The sequence below is a fragment of the Leptinotarsa decemlineata genome, unplaced genomic scaffold, assembly GCF_025532065.1.
Source record: "Leptinotarsa decemlineata unplaced genomic scaffold, Ldec_3_MD MMD2_tig00001719_RagTag_RagTag, whole genome shotgun sequence".
NCBI classification, from domain to species: Eukaryota; Metazoa; Arthropoda; class Insecta; order Coleoptera; family Chrysomelidae; genus Leptinotarsa; species Leptinotarsa decemlineata.
Window position 1 is genome coordinate 11,760,737 of NW_027412569.1, and position 17,841 is coordinate 11,778,577.

At 34.4% G+C, this 17,841-nt stretch overlaps 2 protein-coding genes across 2 annotated transcripts; both read right to left on the minus strand.

Moving 5' to 3' along the window:
• Positions 1-1,733: 1,733 nt before the first annotated feature.
• On the minus strand, positions 1,734-11,333 carry LOC111515283 (solute carrier family 35 member C2). The gene is made up of 6 exons (XM_023171515.2): positions 10,941-11,333; positions 10,315-10,529; positions 9,445-9,517; positions 8,436-8,688; positions 5,549-5,724; positions 1,734-5,486 (listed from the first exon to the last, which is right to left on the minus strand). Exons 1-6 carry the CDS (start codon positions 11,136-11,138, stop codon positions 5,202-5,204), a joined length of 1,200 nt encoding a protein of 399 aa, XP_023027283.1. The 5' UTR covers positions 11,139-11,333; the 3' UTR covers positions 1,734-5,201.
• Positions 11,334-13,519: 2,186 nt separating this feature from the next.
• On the minus strand, positions 13,520-16,835 carry LOC111515294 (SOSS complex subunit B homolog). Its single transcript, XM_023171522.2, has 2 exons — positions 16,687-16,835; positions 13,520-16,631 (listed from the first exon to the last, which is right to left on the minus strand). Exon 2 carries the CDS (start codon positions 16,616-16,618, stop codon positions 16,004-16,006), a length of 615 nt encoding a protein of 204 aa, XP_023027290.1. The 5' UTR covers positions 16,619-16,631; positions 16,687-16,835; the 3' UTR covers positions 13,520-16,003.
• Positions 16,836-17,841: the final 1,006 nt, after the last annotated feature.

Consider the following 17,841-nt stretch of genomic DNA (forward strand, 5'->3'; position numbering starts at 1 on the left):
TTATTAGGTAAATTAACAATATTATCAAAAATACTTATTGTCTAGCGGACAGAATATGCTGGAATACATGACTTTATATTAAATGTTCGAACTGCAGCCCTTGCTGTATTTGACAGTAACCCAAACGGTGTACAAATTCTTGTTGAACCTTGTGTATGGTCTCTTGCGTAATATTGTTTATTTCTGTTCGAATTTTCACTTGTACATCTTCAATATTTGCTGGTTTCGTTTTATAAATAACATTCTTCAGATGGCCCCACAGAAAATAATCCAAAGGATTTAAATCTGGTGACCTCGCTGGCCATTCAGTGGGATCAGGGGATCAAATTGTGCCTATCAAACTACTGATTGAGTAAAAATAGATTTCAACAATATTAAGTATTAAAAACAAAGTAAAGATATCCTACCTCAGAATGATAATTCTTTCTTATTTCTGCTTGAGAAAACTCAACAAAATCAAAATACACCGTGTTTTCAAATAACAGATCCGTTTGTACACGAACTACCGCGGTTCTTCACATTTGTATCACTTTCTACAACGTCCAGCGCCATCTATGTATGAGTATACACATGAAAGTACGGTGAAACAACATCTGCCAACCGCTGCCCTCCAAGAAATGAATATTTGAAAAGGTGGTCTATTTACTGTACCACTGCCCAAAAACAGTCACATTTTTTGTGGCTAAATTTTATACCACTGCCCCTGAAAGAGTTGAGGGCAATAAATAATATGAAAAACTGATTTTAAAAACGCTCGAAATGGAAGGACTCCAATTCGAACATTTATTGCGCCAATAATTTTTTTGGGCACCTATATAAATTACTTCATTACAATTATAGTGTTCGTTTCGGATGTTATTATTGCTATCATTTCTTTTTCTGCTTATTAAAACACATATAATATATTTTTGATGTAGATATGTTTCAAATAATCATAAAAGGTTTTCTTATTCAAAGTTCATTGTAGAAAACGCTCAGAGCAATGGAAAAATTTGAATAGGTACCTAAAAATGAAAAACTCTCAAAAAACTCTACGATACCTACATAGGGAGGACGTGAAAGTTGCTATTATGTTTTTATTCAAACCAGTCAACCAATTTCCAGGGCCTTAATTTAAAAGGCAATAATTCACACAATTATAATCAAATATTACCGAAACATCTCGAAATATTAAATTTAATTTAATTTCTCAGTATGAAGTGAACGTCTAAGATCCAAAAACTACAACAAAAAATACAGGTCCGTATTTAAAAATTCAAAGATGGACGTGGCCCAAGTCAGATGACACCCTGTATAAAATATTCATGGACATATTCTGAGAGCCCACATCAAGTGCCAATAGCAAAATGCGGACAGATTTTCAATATATCTGCGAATAAAGAACATAAAGGCCTGTATATCTCCAGAACCAAAAGAGCTATATTCGATTTCTTTACATCATTGAATAAGTCTCTAAAATACGCAACTTTGCCACAATTTAACCGACACTCTATCTCTTATCGTTTACGAGATCCCCATGTACAGAAACGAATTCGAATAGCTCTGTATAATTTTTTGGCTTGATAACGTGTGATTTGAAAAATGATGGTTAGGTGAATTATCAAAAATCAACTTCTGGACCTAGAAATGAAACTGTTTTGAATCGATTGTAATACAGAGATGTCTTTACCTGAACTGCTATACAAGTATATGAACTTCCACATCTACATGAACACAGCATAAAATAAATTCAATACGTTTACTCTCAGTTATATTACTATTAAGTATCACATGTACAAATATTTCGTAGTTTCAAAACATATCTTACAATACATATTTGCTAAGCTTACACCATCAGTTCCCCAAGAATTATCAGTTCAATTAGTTGGAATGGATGGAATCCACGAACTTTATTATTACAGTACTCTAAAACAATGTTTTTTGCAATAGACGACAGTACGATTGTATGTACAAGTTATATATATACAAAGAGAAGCATTCTGAGCCAGCACTCGACTTATTCAAAATTTCATTTGAACCCATCGTATATTCTATTATAAAATAAAATGAACAAACAAAAAATCAACAAAAAGATAAAGTAGTCTCGTAGAACCGATATACTGATAAACTTAAGTTTCATATAGCGAAAATTCCTAATATATTTCTCATCTTTTATATACAACATTCAATTATTGGTCATTAAAAAGAGCTCACTTGATGTAGTTACATATTTCCACTGACATAAGTTTGAACCTCTCGGTAAACCGAGCCCCACGTTGGGCGCCAAGAAATTTCTAAGTGTCCTCAACCCCTTCGGTATATATGAGAGATTTTTTTCAATTAGTTGAATGAGCATTTCAAATACTCTTCATCGGATATTGACTTCAAAGAATAAAGTGAGGTGTTTCTCATAATTACATATTGTAAACCAGAATAACATCACAGTATTTTCTATTTTGTCGAATTCATCGACGTTGGCCCTGGATTCTTTCCTGGTTAAATTAATTGATCTGATTACTGCATTGTTAGGTACAGGTAGCTAGACTTTATTTATGTCAATTTCTTTCAGTTGAATTTGTGTAAGTCATTATATACAGGGTGGCCCACCACATTCGCCTCGGTATTTCTACGAGAAATTGAGAGAGTTAGGGAAAAACTTCCAGCACAGGTATATGTGGGTCCATGAGGAGCATATTCCAAAATTATTTTGGAATATACAGGGTGACCTCTAAAAAAGTTACATACCAAAGTTATATTTTTTCTTATGGAACACCCTATCTTTTTTTATATTTTTAGATACTATAGACAAAATAAAGGTGAGTTACTATTACATTTTCCATACTTAAAACTGACCTTTTCTGAGAAATTTATAAATACAGACCATAATTTAACAATTGTTTTCACCCTATAACGAGCTGCTCGTGATTAAATGTACTGCTTAGCTCAAAGGTTAAAGTTAACTACCACATGAAATTTTCATGTGGTAGTTAACTTTATTCCTAGTGGCGAAAAAAATTGCCTCCAAATTTGGACACACATTTTATGGGGAATGTTCCTCCTGACAAAAATCAAGTAGTTTTCATAAAAGAGCTCCAAAACAACGCATTTTAAACTTATCATTTCAACCTTCTTCTTTAAAAAATCTTTCAAATACTTAAAAAAGAGGAATGAAATAATGCATTCAACATATAAAGGGATTCGTTTCTATTTCACCATTTGGCAACATCGGTTGTAGCTAATAAAGGACACTGAATCTTTTGTATGAGACAAACAAAGATGACATATTTCAGAGGCGTGCTGTTCTGTTTACTTATGTTCTGAGTTCCGAGACATTCTGTGACATCACATTTTGTGCACCTAACATATCTTCCTTTATATAAATAAATAACAAAACAACTGTTGTTTATGTGGCTTGTGGAGGTGGTATTGAACTATAATTTAGTTTTTGCCTTAATTGTTGATTTATAAAGATAATTATATTGTTTTAAAGTAGAATATCTAGGTACGTATAAATTATTTCAACTTGATATAGGCGCTGTTGCCAATATGTGAATTCGAAACAAATCCCTTCAAAAATTAAAACCCAACATTTGAAACATCAATTTGAATACTTTTCGAAGTGAATTTGAAAAACTCATGAATTAAATTCCACTTTATTTTGTTCAAACTTCCATTTGCTGTAATAACCCAATTGAGGAACATTCCCCATTAAATAACTTCTTAAAGTTGAATGAAACACCCCGTATTCAGTGGCGTAATTTGACGCATGAGTAGATTCTCTTTAAAACTATATTAGGGTTCCCTATACCTATCTCTTCTGCTTTTTTCACAAAAGGCGATTTTATATTTTACTTATGAGTAATTTGACTAATAAGAAAGTTTTTCTTCCTTATTCAGAGGAATCGGGCAAATTTCGGATATGCAGTTGGTTAGTACCTCGTGCACTAGATGGAGTGACATTTTGTTGTTCGCTCCAACTTAGGAAGAGGAATGAAATGCTCTGAAAGAATGGAGAATGTTCCTTAATTTGGGTTATTACAGCAAATGCAAGTTTGAACAAAATTAAGGTTGTGTTTAATTCGTGAGTTTATCAAATTCACTTCGAAAAGTATTCAAATTGATGTTTCAAATGTTGGGTTCTAATTTTTAAAGGGATTTGTTTCTAATTCACATATTGGCAACAGCGTCTAGAATGTTAGATCGAAGTTCAGGTTACCTAGATATTCTACTCTAAAACAGGAAACTCATCTTTATAAATCAACAATTAAGGCAAAATATAAATTATAGTTCAATACCACCTCCACAAGCCACATAAACAACAGTTGTTTTGTTATTTATTTATATAGAGGAAGATAGGTTAGGTGCACAAAATGTCTTATGTCACAGAATGTCTCGGAACTCGGAACATAAGTAAACAGAACAGCACGCCTCTGAAATGTCATATTTGTTTGTCTCATACAGGTAACAGATTCATTGTCCTTTATTAGCTATACCCGATGTTGCCAAATGGTGAAATAGAAACGAATCCCCTTTATATGTTGAATACATTATTTAATTCCTCTTTTTTAAGTATTTAAATTATTTTTTAAAGAAAAAGGTTGAAATGATAAGTTTAAAATGCGTCGTTTTAGAGCTCTTTTATGAAAACTACTTGATTTTCGTCAGGAGGAACATTCCCCATTTCGATTTCCAATTATGGAATATCGTTGACTTTAGGTCGATGATGGCCACTATCTTGCACTGATGAGTGGCTAATGAGCCCGAAACCGGTCTGTCCATTCCAAAATTGAAGGTCGACTCTTTCAGTTGTATTGCCAATTGCATATGCAGGAAATTTTCTGTGAAGATTCCTGCACTGACGCCTGTCGGATATAATCCAACGCCCTTCGTGGTATTAGCCAAGGGAGTAGTTGTTTTCTGTTAGGTGTCAGTCCATTCAACCTACTGTGTAGGTATATCCGAGACTGGCTTGAACGTTCATAGTTCATTTCTTTAGATTGGAAAAGTATTAGCTTGTGCAGTACAGTAAATAAAATACTTTGCGCCTAATTCGGATTTAATCACATGTCTCATTGGAGACATTAAACTCTTGCCCAGTAGACTATTGCCCTCTGTCGCGTTCTCTATAGTAGTGCCAATTAATTTATAAAACATAGATTTTTTTTTCTTAACTTTTAAAGTCGGTAAAAATACTTATTTCTTTACATGATTCTCATGAAATACTACCTCTCGTGCCTATTCAGTATATCAAATAATATTTCAGTGTCACTTTTCTCCGCATCGCTCTCGCTAGATAACTGTACATTTTCATTAATCAAGTATTCTCCTATTTCGTGGTGTTCGTTCTCCACTTCGTAGGATCGTTTCGGCGTCCTTGAAGGTTGGGTCCTGATTTTATGTATAACGTGGAAAGAGATTCCGCACATGCAGACAGTCAGGCCCACCACGTTGAGGGGGGACAGTTCGTCGCCGTTCCACTGAACGGCTAACACCAGTTGGACCACTTCCTGAAAATATGAAAAGGTTGAATTCTGTGGGGGTGCAAACAATTGTATGATTTTCGTCGTACCTTGAATATGCCTGCGATAGCTAAAGTTAGGCTGGAAGTGTACGTTACTACAGTGACTTCACTGAACTCCATAAAAAAAGCGATGAACGCGCCTAATAAAATCTTCATTAACAAATTGAAGAATTCGGGGAAATCGTCATACCGAAATAATTGACAGTTTCTGACAGCGTCTGGACCTGAAAATTGTGTCACACATAAATATACCATTATGTGTGGTAGTAGTAATCTTTAATATAGGATATATCCTAAACTCACAAGATATAATAATAACAATTGAAATTTAAATTTCCACACATTCAAATCTGTATATAGATAATAGCAATAATAAAGATAAAATAGAATCAAAGATGATGATAAAAAAGATACACAATATATATATATATATATATATATATATATATATATATATATATATATATATATATATATATACACACACATCGGAAAAGTCTAGGGATATTTTTATAACATACTAAATATAAAAATAAATGCATGAGGTCGTTTAATTTCGATTAAATTGGTACACTCGACCACCCTGTAGATTTCTATGGGTTGAAGAGAGCCTGAAAAAACGGTAACTAATCTTTTATCAAGTTTTTTACAAACTGTAGGTTTTCGGCTAAAATGAATAATCTGAAAGTGTCGAGTTTGTACATTTTATGCAGTTCTTGCTCAGCAATTAAACTGGAAATATTGTGCTTTAACATGGAACGCCACCACTCACCATTGGCTGACATGAATAGAGCTGTAGGGCTTCTTCAAGGTGGCATGCGACAAAATGATGTAGCTCTTCGTTTGGGGGTCTCCCAAAGTGTTATCAGTCGATTGTGGCGGCGTTTCCGTGAAACTGGCAGTCCAGCCGAACAACATCCAGGGCGAGGTCACGCTACAACTGCATCAAGACCGATTTTTGGTCTTAACCGCAAGAAGACAACCGACAATCACAGCACCTGAGTTGGTTAACGTGTTGCAGCAGACGCACCAGGTAACCATTGGTCGTGATACTGTCAGAAATCGACTGCATGAAGCAGATCTCCACAACAGAAGGCCACTTAAATGTCCACCTTTGTCGAGAGGCAATCGCGGTAGAAGATTAGAGTGGTGTCAAGAACATCAAAACTGGGATGCAAATGATTGGGCCACAGTTTTGTTTACAGATGAATCCAGATTTGGATTTCATCCAGATTCTCGTCGAGTAAGACTGTGGAGACGACTTGGAAATAATGAACGTTTGAGACACGTCCAGGAAGTCCACACATACAGAGGTGGTACAGTAATGCTATGGGGCGGAATCATGATCGGCGGCAGAACCGATCTCGTTTTTCCAAATCGCTCCCTCACAGTTCGACAGTACCTCGACACCATTCTTCTACCTATCGTCCGTCCGTTTGCTGGTGCTGTTGGTGAAAACTTCCACCTAATGCACGATAATGCTCGTCCACATGTCGCGCGTCTAGTGACTGACTGGCTCACCAACAAAGGAGTTGATGTATTGCCATGGCCAGCACAATCACCGGACCTGAATCCCATCGATCATGTGTGGAACATGCTTCAACGAAGAATTACTCTGCATATGAGGAACATTCACATAACGTTTCAATAGAAAGAGCTTTTAATCGCTGAATGGGCAAATGTACCTCAACAAGACATTGACAATCTCATTTTCTCGATGCACGATAGATGCAGGGCCGTAATAAACCAGCGTGGAGGCCATACTTTGTACTGATTCCAATTTTTTTTTCGGGGTGCCAAAGAAGAGCCATATTTTTTTTTAGTTTTGCTTATATGCGCACTCAGTATTTTTGACCATTTAATAAATTTGGTGTAAGTTACATTCGTTTAATAATCACCCGTCAACTTTTTTCCCTAAAGCGATCTAAAAAAAAATTATTGCCATTTTTAAAAATATCCCTAGCCTTTTCCGATGTGTATATATATATATATATATATTAAAATCTACAGATAAAATTGATTTATTGTCACTTGTAGATTGTCATAAAGCAAATATATATATATATATATATATATATATATATATATATATATATATATATATAACATGGTTTTTAAGGGAGTGCATTTGCTACATGACAAAATGATATTCTCCAACCAACTAGCCCTCTAGATATTCCAATAATTTCCTTTTAAACCCTCTTGCAGTATTTCTCTTTAATGATATTTGATAAATTGTTAAAGTCTCGTAGTCCCTTGTAGTATAAGTTTTTCACACAGACACCGGTGTAAGGAATGCAATCCCGATCTCGCGAGATCTCCTGTAATGTTTCGGGATCAATTCCGAAGCATAATTTGACGAGATCCCGTTCGAGATTGACGGGAATACCCACTGCTACCCAAACTAATACCTACTTCACTTCAAGAGGAATAAGAAGAAACTCTGCGAGCGTCTAAAAGTTCATTTACACGTGTACCCAGATCCACAAGCTTTGATAAATTAGAAAAAACGAAAAATACTAATATTATTGTGAAAAAAGCGTATGCTTTTTTGTATACTACAAAACCGTGTTTTTCAGTCTTTCACCTACCAAGCCCAAGGAAGGCAGCAGGCACGCAAATAAGGGTTACAAATAAGGCGGCAGGCGCGCATGTTAATAAAAAAAAGTTCTTTTTTCAAATGAATAAATACATGAAAAGTGAGTTCGAATTATATCAAGGAGGTTAAGTACAACGCCGTCTGCCCACGAATAGATCAAGCAATGTCGGTATATCAAGGTTACATACAGCGCCATCTGTCCGCGAATAGATCAAACAATACGTGAAGCTAATAAAAGCGTGTTAATTTAAAAAACGAAGAAAACTTTTATAACAACCTAGTACGACGAAAGATTTCGTTGACATCCCCTTCAAATAAAAATAAAAGTCGACAAACCTTCCAAACCGATGGCAAAAGGTAAAACCGTGACAATCATCCACGGTTGCATGTGGTAAATCATGTCGACGGGGTTGGTCATTCCCATTTTGGACTTCTGCAGCAACAACTGGACGCAAGTCCATCGGATACCACTGGATATTGAAGCCAGCAGCAGAAGCATGAAACCGAGGAAGTTGAACTGCGTTGACTTGTACGTGAACAAGATGAGTCCGGTAGTGATCATGAATACGATTCCGCTCAGACTCCATGACTAAGAGAAGAATATTAATGAGCGTTTGAAAAGCAGGGTGATTCTAAAAACTACTCGTAAGATGTGCGTAAATGAAAAATTTAGATTCTGTTCATTTTTTAGGGTGGTGTTCATGTAGGTAAACATTTTATGATATTGAAGTACAGTAGAGCTCCAATCATCTGAACTCCAACTATCCAATAATTTTATATTCAGATTTTTCAGGTAATATTACATGTGATGTGACAAGTAATAATCTAATTCCCAATTTCCACATTAGAAAACAGATTCAGAGGAGCTGAAATTGAATTCTATTCGGTCAATTCAGTAAATTATCAGAATTCTCAAATCCAATAATTTCTCAGCATTCCAAAAAGTTTCAAACATTTCTCTGCGAAATAAATACTTCCTATTCATGGTTGAACTCATCTCCCTCTGTCACAAGATGGTCTGCAACATTCAAGAAACTACTATGTTAGTTCATTCTTTGGGAGAATCTCCTCCCTGTTTGGCCAATATAAAGTTTTGGGCAAGAACCACAAATCAACTTAAACACTGCTATTTTATTTGACATCGAAATCACGATATTTGTATATCCACACTAAGATGGGTCCTAAATGATTTGAGTTCTACTGTAATAGAAAAATATATAAAATTTATAAATAAAAATATTAGGTCGGCATTTGCCCTCGAAGTATACTTGCTAATAGTTATTAGACTTGAAAATTTCTCATAGAAAAAGTATTTCTAAGTCACATATCTGAACAAAGCACTTACCTTTTTCTCTAATTTGAACAGAATTGAGAAAAATAAAATGAACACGATGGTAGTTGATTTGGTCATTGTATACCTGAAAAATTAATATACCAATAATAGGAGTGGAAAAGAATTATACAATTTGGGTGTGACAAATATTATAAACGATATACAAAAATACAAACTCAAGACTTTGTAAGCATCTTTAGTTCTCGATTCAAAATGGTCGTAAAGAATTTTACGTTAGATCTATCTTGAGAATGTTTATACTCAGTAAATCGAACATAAAAGTACAAGTACAATACAAACTTGAAAAATATTATAGAAAAACTACACTAATGTGAAATTTCCTCTTCTGATAGCATCTTTAGGCCTCACAAAACCATCTCAACAAAGTATGTGTCATGCTTTTATAGCAATTTGAATCCTAATGACTGTAACTAAAAAACTATGTCAATGCTCTTTCATTCTTTTAGAAAAAGTTCTTCGGGTTTGTCCAATATAAAATTTTGGACAACAACCACAAGTCAACTTGTATACTCTTGATTTATACGACACTGGAGTTATAGTTAGATCATATTTAGTAGGTATCATTCTGAAACTGGGTAGACCTGATTCAGAGCTTGTTTCTGCAATTTTTTAGGAATAATTAAGTCAAAAATATCCACCTTGTAACCGTTGTTGACAGCAATACGTTTTATGAAAATCTGTTGTCTTTGATCAAAGAGAACAGCAGTATTGTGAAGCCTGGAGATGCTACTGTATAGCAAAACACTTGTCACGGGTTTGTAAAGTGTTTTTTTAGAATATGTCACAAACTTGAAGTTTCTATTTTTTCATGATTTGCAGTTTTGTCTAATGAATCATTCAAAAAATGCCAACACTACTTACAAAGAGACATTAATAAGTTCCAATCCCCAATTTGAAAAACCGATGTCGATACCACTGAAAACACCAGTAGGGCCTACAGAAACCACGTAATCCCTCCATCCTATCAAGTTCCTTGGTTTACCTTGTCTCTTAATCAGAATTATTCGAATCAATGATGCTAGAATAAACTTCACGGTCATGTGTATCAGGACTGTTATCAACGGAAATCGAAAGCTCTGAAAAATGTTGAAATCATTTAGTTGACAAGGACAAAATGTAAAATAAACATAATAATAAGTAAAGGCATCTCAATAGACTTTTCCAATGAAAGTGAATGATAACTATGTGAGAATCTGCCAAAGAAAAGGAGAAAGTGCAATTGAAATAAACTATTTGAAACGATGTGTAGATATGCAAAGAAGTAACTTTCAGACACAAACTGTTGGATTCAAGGTTCACATATGTGAAAGTACTTGTTCTAGATGGATTTTTCCTTTCACACTTGTCTTTATCTCCTTATCAGCACCAAGTAAGTTCAAAGTTACTATCTTTGAAAGTAGTTGTTTTAGATGGATTATTTCTTTCAGTTTGGAGATGCAGATAGTCGAGTGTATCAGATTTTGTGTACATGTCTTCATGGAGCTTACCTGGTACAACCATCTTTGGTAAAAGGTAAGACCGATGGATGGGATGAAATAGGTTCCAATTAAAACACATGTGAATAAAGATGACCAAACACATGCTGGGGAGCAGAATTTTCGTTTCATCGATTCCAATTCAACTGTTTCCGGTTCATCGTTATCATTTACAGCTACGTATTTCGGCTTTTTATCAGATTTAAACATATTGTAGGTATGTTTTCAATAATGCATTCTATTAACTACGGGAACATCTTGGCTAAGCAATTATTTATGCTTATTGTTTTTCATTTACTTGGTGTTCCATGTAAATTATCGGAATGGGACCTGGTATTTCCAATTTTCATATATTTTCATATTTTCTAATCATTCTGACAATGACACTGACATTGGTGAAAATTAAAAATGAAACATGACGTTTGACGGTTCAACATAGCCATATTTTCTTGTTAGAACGATTTTGAAATCATTTTACTCATGCTTCAGTATACAACGTCATTAAACATCGCTTTAGTAGAATCATCTCCAATCATCATAGACTAATATTCATTATTTTCGCTCAACTGATGACGGCAGCGCCTTTCTTTGAAACATCCATGGTTTTGAAGTTATTTTAATATTTGATACGGATGACGTCACCGAAAAAATCCTTTAGAAGAAAAAATGTAGGGAAGAGAAATGAATTAGGATTGTTCATGTCGACAATACTTTCATATTATAATTTAAAAAGCATTTTTTGTTAAAATACATATTAGTTGTAGAAATCAATACAAAATGTCACTTTTTCCTAGAGTTTCGCACTTTGCCGTTTTAGGACAATGGTCCCCTCCGATACCGGCGGTTGACATAAAAATGACAGCATTTTCTTCATTACTTATGATTCTATAACAATTTGAGACATCCTAATAATTATTGAATTGTTACATACACATAACTGCCGTTCAAATATCTGTCATTTCTTCATATATAGCTCTGAATGCTCCACAATATAATCTTCACTCATTCATTTCTTCTACATTTCACTTATTATATGGTTGTGGCAGTTTTTTTTTGTAAAAATGTCATTTTCTATGTTGATAACAGAACTGTCGTTTATTGAAAATTTATTATGAAAAATCAGTGCGAGCAGTAACAATCCTTATTAGCAAATTGAAACTCAATAAGATTGCCACTGTACATTCTTTCGCACGCTACTGAAGTTTCAATAAAACCCCGAATCCAACAATTTGTTACTTCATCAGCTGAGTTCTGTTATGAATAATCAACTCCTCAGTTATTTGATATCTCTCTCTATGATAATGGCTTTTGCTACCATTGAGGTGCATTAAGCCAACAGTCATTTGATCATTCCACTGTATTTCATAATGGACAGTTGATAAAACAAACGTTTCTTGGGTTGGTTAACCATAGCAGCAGAGGTCACTGGGAAGAAGAATATACTTATGGTCATTGGCGTAGCCTAAAGATTTTGTTAAGGAACTAATTCCAAAACAAGTATTGAAACAATACCACAGATTAAGTACACAATACCATAAACTAAATTATAAAGTACTCAGTGAAGATATTTTATTTTTCTAAGATAAAGTACTTAATTTTCATAGAAGTCTGAATTTCATATAATAAAGTACTGTATATTTTTATAATTCTATTCCTTATTAGGTTTCCGAAAATATTTGTAGAACGTTTGTTCTAGAGATGAGTAGAATTGTAAGATAGACAGAGGACGGTAGCCGGTTGGTTTGAGCGAGTGGAACTGTGGTTTGAGCCTAACGACCGATTTCCACTGTGTTTCGTCCAATCCGAGTTGAGAATCGCACGTTATAAAGTAAAACCTTGTCACTGTTTTTCGGGTTTGAAGGCCGTCAATTCTTGAAATGTCTTCTAATTAATTTTGAAGGAAACTGATGTAAAGGGGTCTAGAAACCTGAAGATATTTCAGTGAAAACTAGGTAGAGAGCTTAGACATATCTTCTAATTCTTTCAATAATTTGATTGCAAGATGAAAAACTGCCCAACAACTCTAAAATCAAATATGAAAGTCTGTTTTTGTTTAGGCAAAGTATTTTTTATTCATATTAAGCAAGCTACTATACCTGCTGCTATTCTCTCATCAGCCTCAGGATATTTCTGAAGGGAAAATTTACCTTCTACTGAAACGATATTCATAACACTGAAAAAGACTGCCAACCTTTGTCAAAGAAGAACCTCGCATCAATTTTCCATAAAATCGATGATAATCTTTCAAGTAATTCCCACTTTCCAAATTATGATACATATGGTGCTAGTCTCATAAGACCTGCATAGTTCCAGCTACAGAAATCTTCAAAAAAACTTCTTCATGTCGAGCTTTACAATATATAGCCAACTGTGGTAAGAACAATTCCTATACATGTGCAAAAGTATAGAAAAATCTTACTGATGAATGTTTTTACAGTATAAAAAGTATATGGCTATATTTCTATGATAATTCCTGAATTCACTTTTAAATAGAAACTTTGTCTGGATAATTTATTGTATTCATTTCAGTTTTATACTTTTCACCAATATGTTGTTGAATTTTACTATCTATTTGAAAAAACAGTTATGAATCATAGGCTAGTATAGTTTTATGACATCTTTCATTAAAAAACATTCTATATTATGTACAAAAAGGGTATTTAAAGATGGGTGTCTACTTAATCTGGATTTATGCAAGCACCCCAGCTTCTCTCAAAATTAAAATTACCTCTCTTTGTTAACAGAATAAAACCACTCTTGTTCAAACTTGGGAAAGGAGGTTGCATGAATCCAGATTCTCTGTAAACTCTTTGGAAAAACCTTTTTTTGAATTTCTACGTCTTCCTCAATGTATAAATAGGAAACTCAGAAAAAAAAACAAATGTCAATAAACTCTTCTAGAGAAAAAATGATGGGCAGATAGATGTTTCTCTCAAACATAAACTAAAAAAAAAAAAGATGTCACTGTCAATTTTGACTACTTGGTGGCAATTTTGACCACACCCTGTCAATCTTGACAACTGCCTTTCAATTTTGACATTTTCTGTCAATCTTGACAATTCCCTGCCAATTTTGACCCTTCTCTGTCAAGCAGTAAAATTCTGAATAGTCTAAACGATGATTCATTCAAGTCATGCATGCTTTGTGCACATTTAATGAACATAAATCTATTTCACACCTGACAAATTAAAATTTAATAATTAGACGACATTTATTTTATGTTGTGTATCTTTTGTACTTGAAAGAAACATCTACATTGGTAAATATTCCGGTTTTAACAGGTTGTGCTATTATTTGAATAAAAATCATTTTGTTAGACCTACCTATTATTGTCTCCTGATCACGAATAAAGAGTCAAAATTTGGCACTTTGGTCTACTTTTGGATATATGGCCACTCAAAAAGTTTTAATTTTCAAAAAATCAACTAGTAATAAAATCTTGTAAAGCATATCAACACAAAATTCCCATTCCTTATATTTTCAATAGCCATATGAAATTTGACAGCACTGCATTTAATTCCAGTTTAATTTGACAAAACTGTCAACAAAACCAACAAAAAATCCAAGCACTTAGCAAGGAACAACTATGAATTATTAATCAGCAAGAAATAACTAGCACAAAAGATATTATTCATATATTGATAGGGGTAAATTTTAAGATTAATTTTTCAAAAAAAAGGGTTTTGGCTTTCTACTTCACCATCTTCATACAAAAGAAAGGAAAAAAGCCATCAATTTCATAAATTATCTCTATATAAAGTCAAAAAGTTGACTCTATATAGAGTTGATCAACTTTATATAAAGTTAATTCTGAAATTGATTGAAATTTCAAAAATTTGACTATATATAGAGTCAAAAAATTGACTCTATATAGAGTTGATCAACTCTATATAGTTAATTTTGAAATTGATTGAAATTTCAAAAAATTGACTGTGCATAGAGTCAAAAAAATTAACTATATAAAGTTGATCAAGTCTATATGGAGTTAATGTCGAAATTTCAAAAAATAGACTCTATATAGAGTTAATTTTGGAATTGAATGAGAGTTGATCAACTCTATATAGAGTTAAATGAATGATTTTTTGTATCAAGATAGAGTAGTAGAAAGCCTAAACCGTTCTTTCCCATGGCATTCATGTTTTCCTAATTAAAAATCACAATGGAGTAAAAGCAAGCAGTTGAGTCTTTAGATTTTATTTGAAGAAGAGAAATATGTGATATCAACTGGTGTATGTGTATTTGATAAAAACACCTCAGAGAATTTCTACAATCTGATATAACCAAAATGAATAATGTCCTAGAAGTCACCAAATATATTACATATTTTTGTCATCGTCAATCTTCATCATCAATTAGAAAAAATTGCAGAAGCAGATAAGGGAAACTAATAATCCGAAAATGTTCAGGTTACATTATACCTCATTATTTCTGTCTGTGAATTCCAAGAATTTTGAAGTGTTTGAGGTATTCAATGACAGCATTCAATTATTTCAAAATATTGATTTGTTTCATAAGGATTGAAAAAATGCCCTGCACTTTTTTAATTATACCATTAATTGATCTTTAGTGATTAGTGATTGAAAGTGCGAGTCATAAACATTTGAACTAGTATCATCGGCAAAAAAAGAAAATGATACAATGGGAAAGTTGCACTTAATATCATTGACATAGATGAGAAATGAGGTAGGGCTGTGGAACCCCTTTCACATCTGCTTTGCCTGATTAATGATTCGTTTTAAGCTTATTTTGAATGAGTTTGGATCAGTTGTGAACCATGTCAATAATTGATTATTCGCAATATATCTGAAAGAAACTCGGCTATCCTTGCCAAGTTAAACTTCAGATTTGTGACCAGCAGACAAAAATACACACGCCCAATGAAACATTTTTTAAAACCTAGCAGGGGCTGTTAAAACCAATATTCACCTGTTAATACTTTCCTAAATAGTTTCTCGGACACTTGTCGATTTCTTTTTCCAAATTTTTGGACGTTTCCTATTCTTTAAACATTGTCAGAGAGGCAGAAATCCAAAATCAGTGTCTTCACAATTCCAAAGTCGGTCTCAAACTCGTCATTACGTTGCTCGGTTATGTCTATTTCTGTGCTGCCCTGATCTCGAGCCCCGGGATCGTTTCTGATTGTCCGAAGGGGGGCCATTTCCACTCTGTCGAGAAGTACTGTTCGCAGTTGTCTTCGCAGGCCCTGCGATGTTGTTGTGCTGCATCGGAGGTGGAGCAGTAACAGGAGGCTGCGGAGGACCGACCCTACCCGCCCCGTTGTTGGTTCCATTATTCAGGGGCAGGTTGTTGGGGGGGCCGCAGACGGGAGGTATTTGAGGTAAGACCGGTCCGGGTTCGCTCATGTTGAGCTGTTCATTGAACACCATGCAGAATTCGCCTATTTTCTGGATGTCGCCCCCTTTGGAGGTGTACAGGGTGAGGCAGTTTCTCCACAACGATACGTAGCCTTTGGTCAATCGGACTATGTCGCCAGGGATCAGCAAGAGGCCTGCCTCGTCCCAAATACTGGCGTTTATACACGCACTTTGGTCGGCCACTTTGAATGTTCGAACTTCGCGGTTCTCTTTCGTCACTGTGGGGTGACCGACTTCCAAAACTATGAACACTGCATTAACGTTTTTCAGTCCTGGACGCATGTCCTTTATTTGGATATAGTTATTGTCCATCATGAAGACTGGAACACTGAAACAAATCGATTAGGAAGTCAGTAAATCATCATATTTTCAGAAACCAATACAAAGCTTTTTGAAGAGCCTTCTTGTCAACCTAAAGATATCTTTAATTAATCAAATGAAAGGAATGTTGGAACACAAAACGCAGAATAATAAACAATTATTCCGTGGTGGGAGTTTCGTCCGTTAAGTTGGCGAAGCTGGTGCTTTAGATGACGCTTGACAGTTAAATATAATTTGTTTGCAGAAGCGACACTTTAGGGTATTTTTCAAAGAGCACGAATGTGCGAAAAGAAACGTTTGGATGAGTCGGAATTGCTCGAATTTTTCGAGTGATCCGATTTAAAAAACAATAAACACTACATGTTAACGTCTTTCAGTCCCGGAATCATGTCCTTCATTTGGACGTAGTTAGAAATAATGGCGGCACATCAATATTACGACAGATGAGTGTCCTTTCTGTAAAGTATTCTTAGTCAGAACGCAGAACAGTAAAATTCTAGAGAGGGTTTTTCTATCCTTGTTTTTACCAGAATATATTCGAAGTTAGGTCCTAGGCCATATTTAGATCAAAACTAGTCGGGTATTTTCGTGACTACTCGATTTTATTCTGTCGGATCGTTATTTCAATATAAACGTTCTTAGTTTGTGTCGACTAATGAGATGTTTCATGGTAAAAATGGTAAACGGTAAAAATTTGCGAAATACTGTATTAATATCCGATGACTATATCGCAGCAGAAAATGTTAACAAAACAATGAAACATAGAATGAAAAAATGTCACCGCAAGTTATAAGAAAAACAACAATCTTGTATAGATGTAAAAGTAAATAAATATACAAAATATTCATTTCAAAAACTGTCAGTGAAGTACTCCCCAATATTTTAAGTTTCCATATGTTGGAGTATTTTTATCATTTTCCTTTTGAATTTATTGATGCTCACCAATCTTTGGTTGGTAGGTCGGTAGTCAGCCGGTTCGGCGTGGGTGCTTCGTTCACTCACTTGAATTGACTGCCTTGTTGGTCGGTGGTTCAAGCCCTAGTCTGAACGATTGATTTTCTCTTGCTATCGTCCAACCCGTATTAGGAGTCACACGTTGAAAGGTAATACCTCGTTAATCCTTAGCTCGCACAAGTTTCGACTTTTGAGAGTTGTCGTTCGTAGGGGTGCGAGAGCTGGTTAACAAAAAAAAACCAGAATATTTCCTACAAATCATT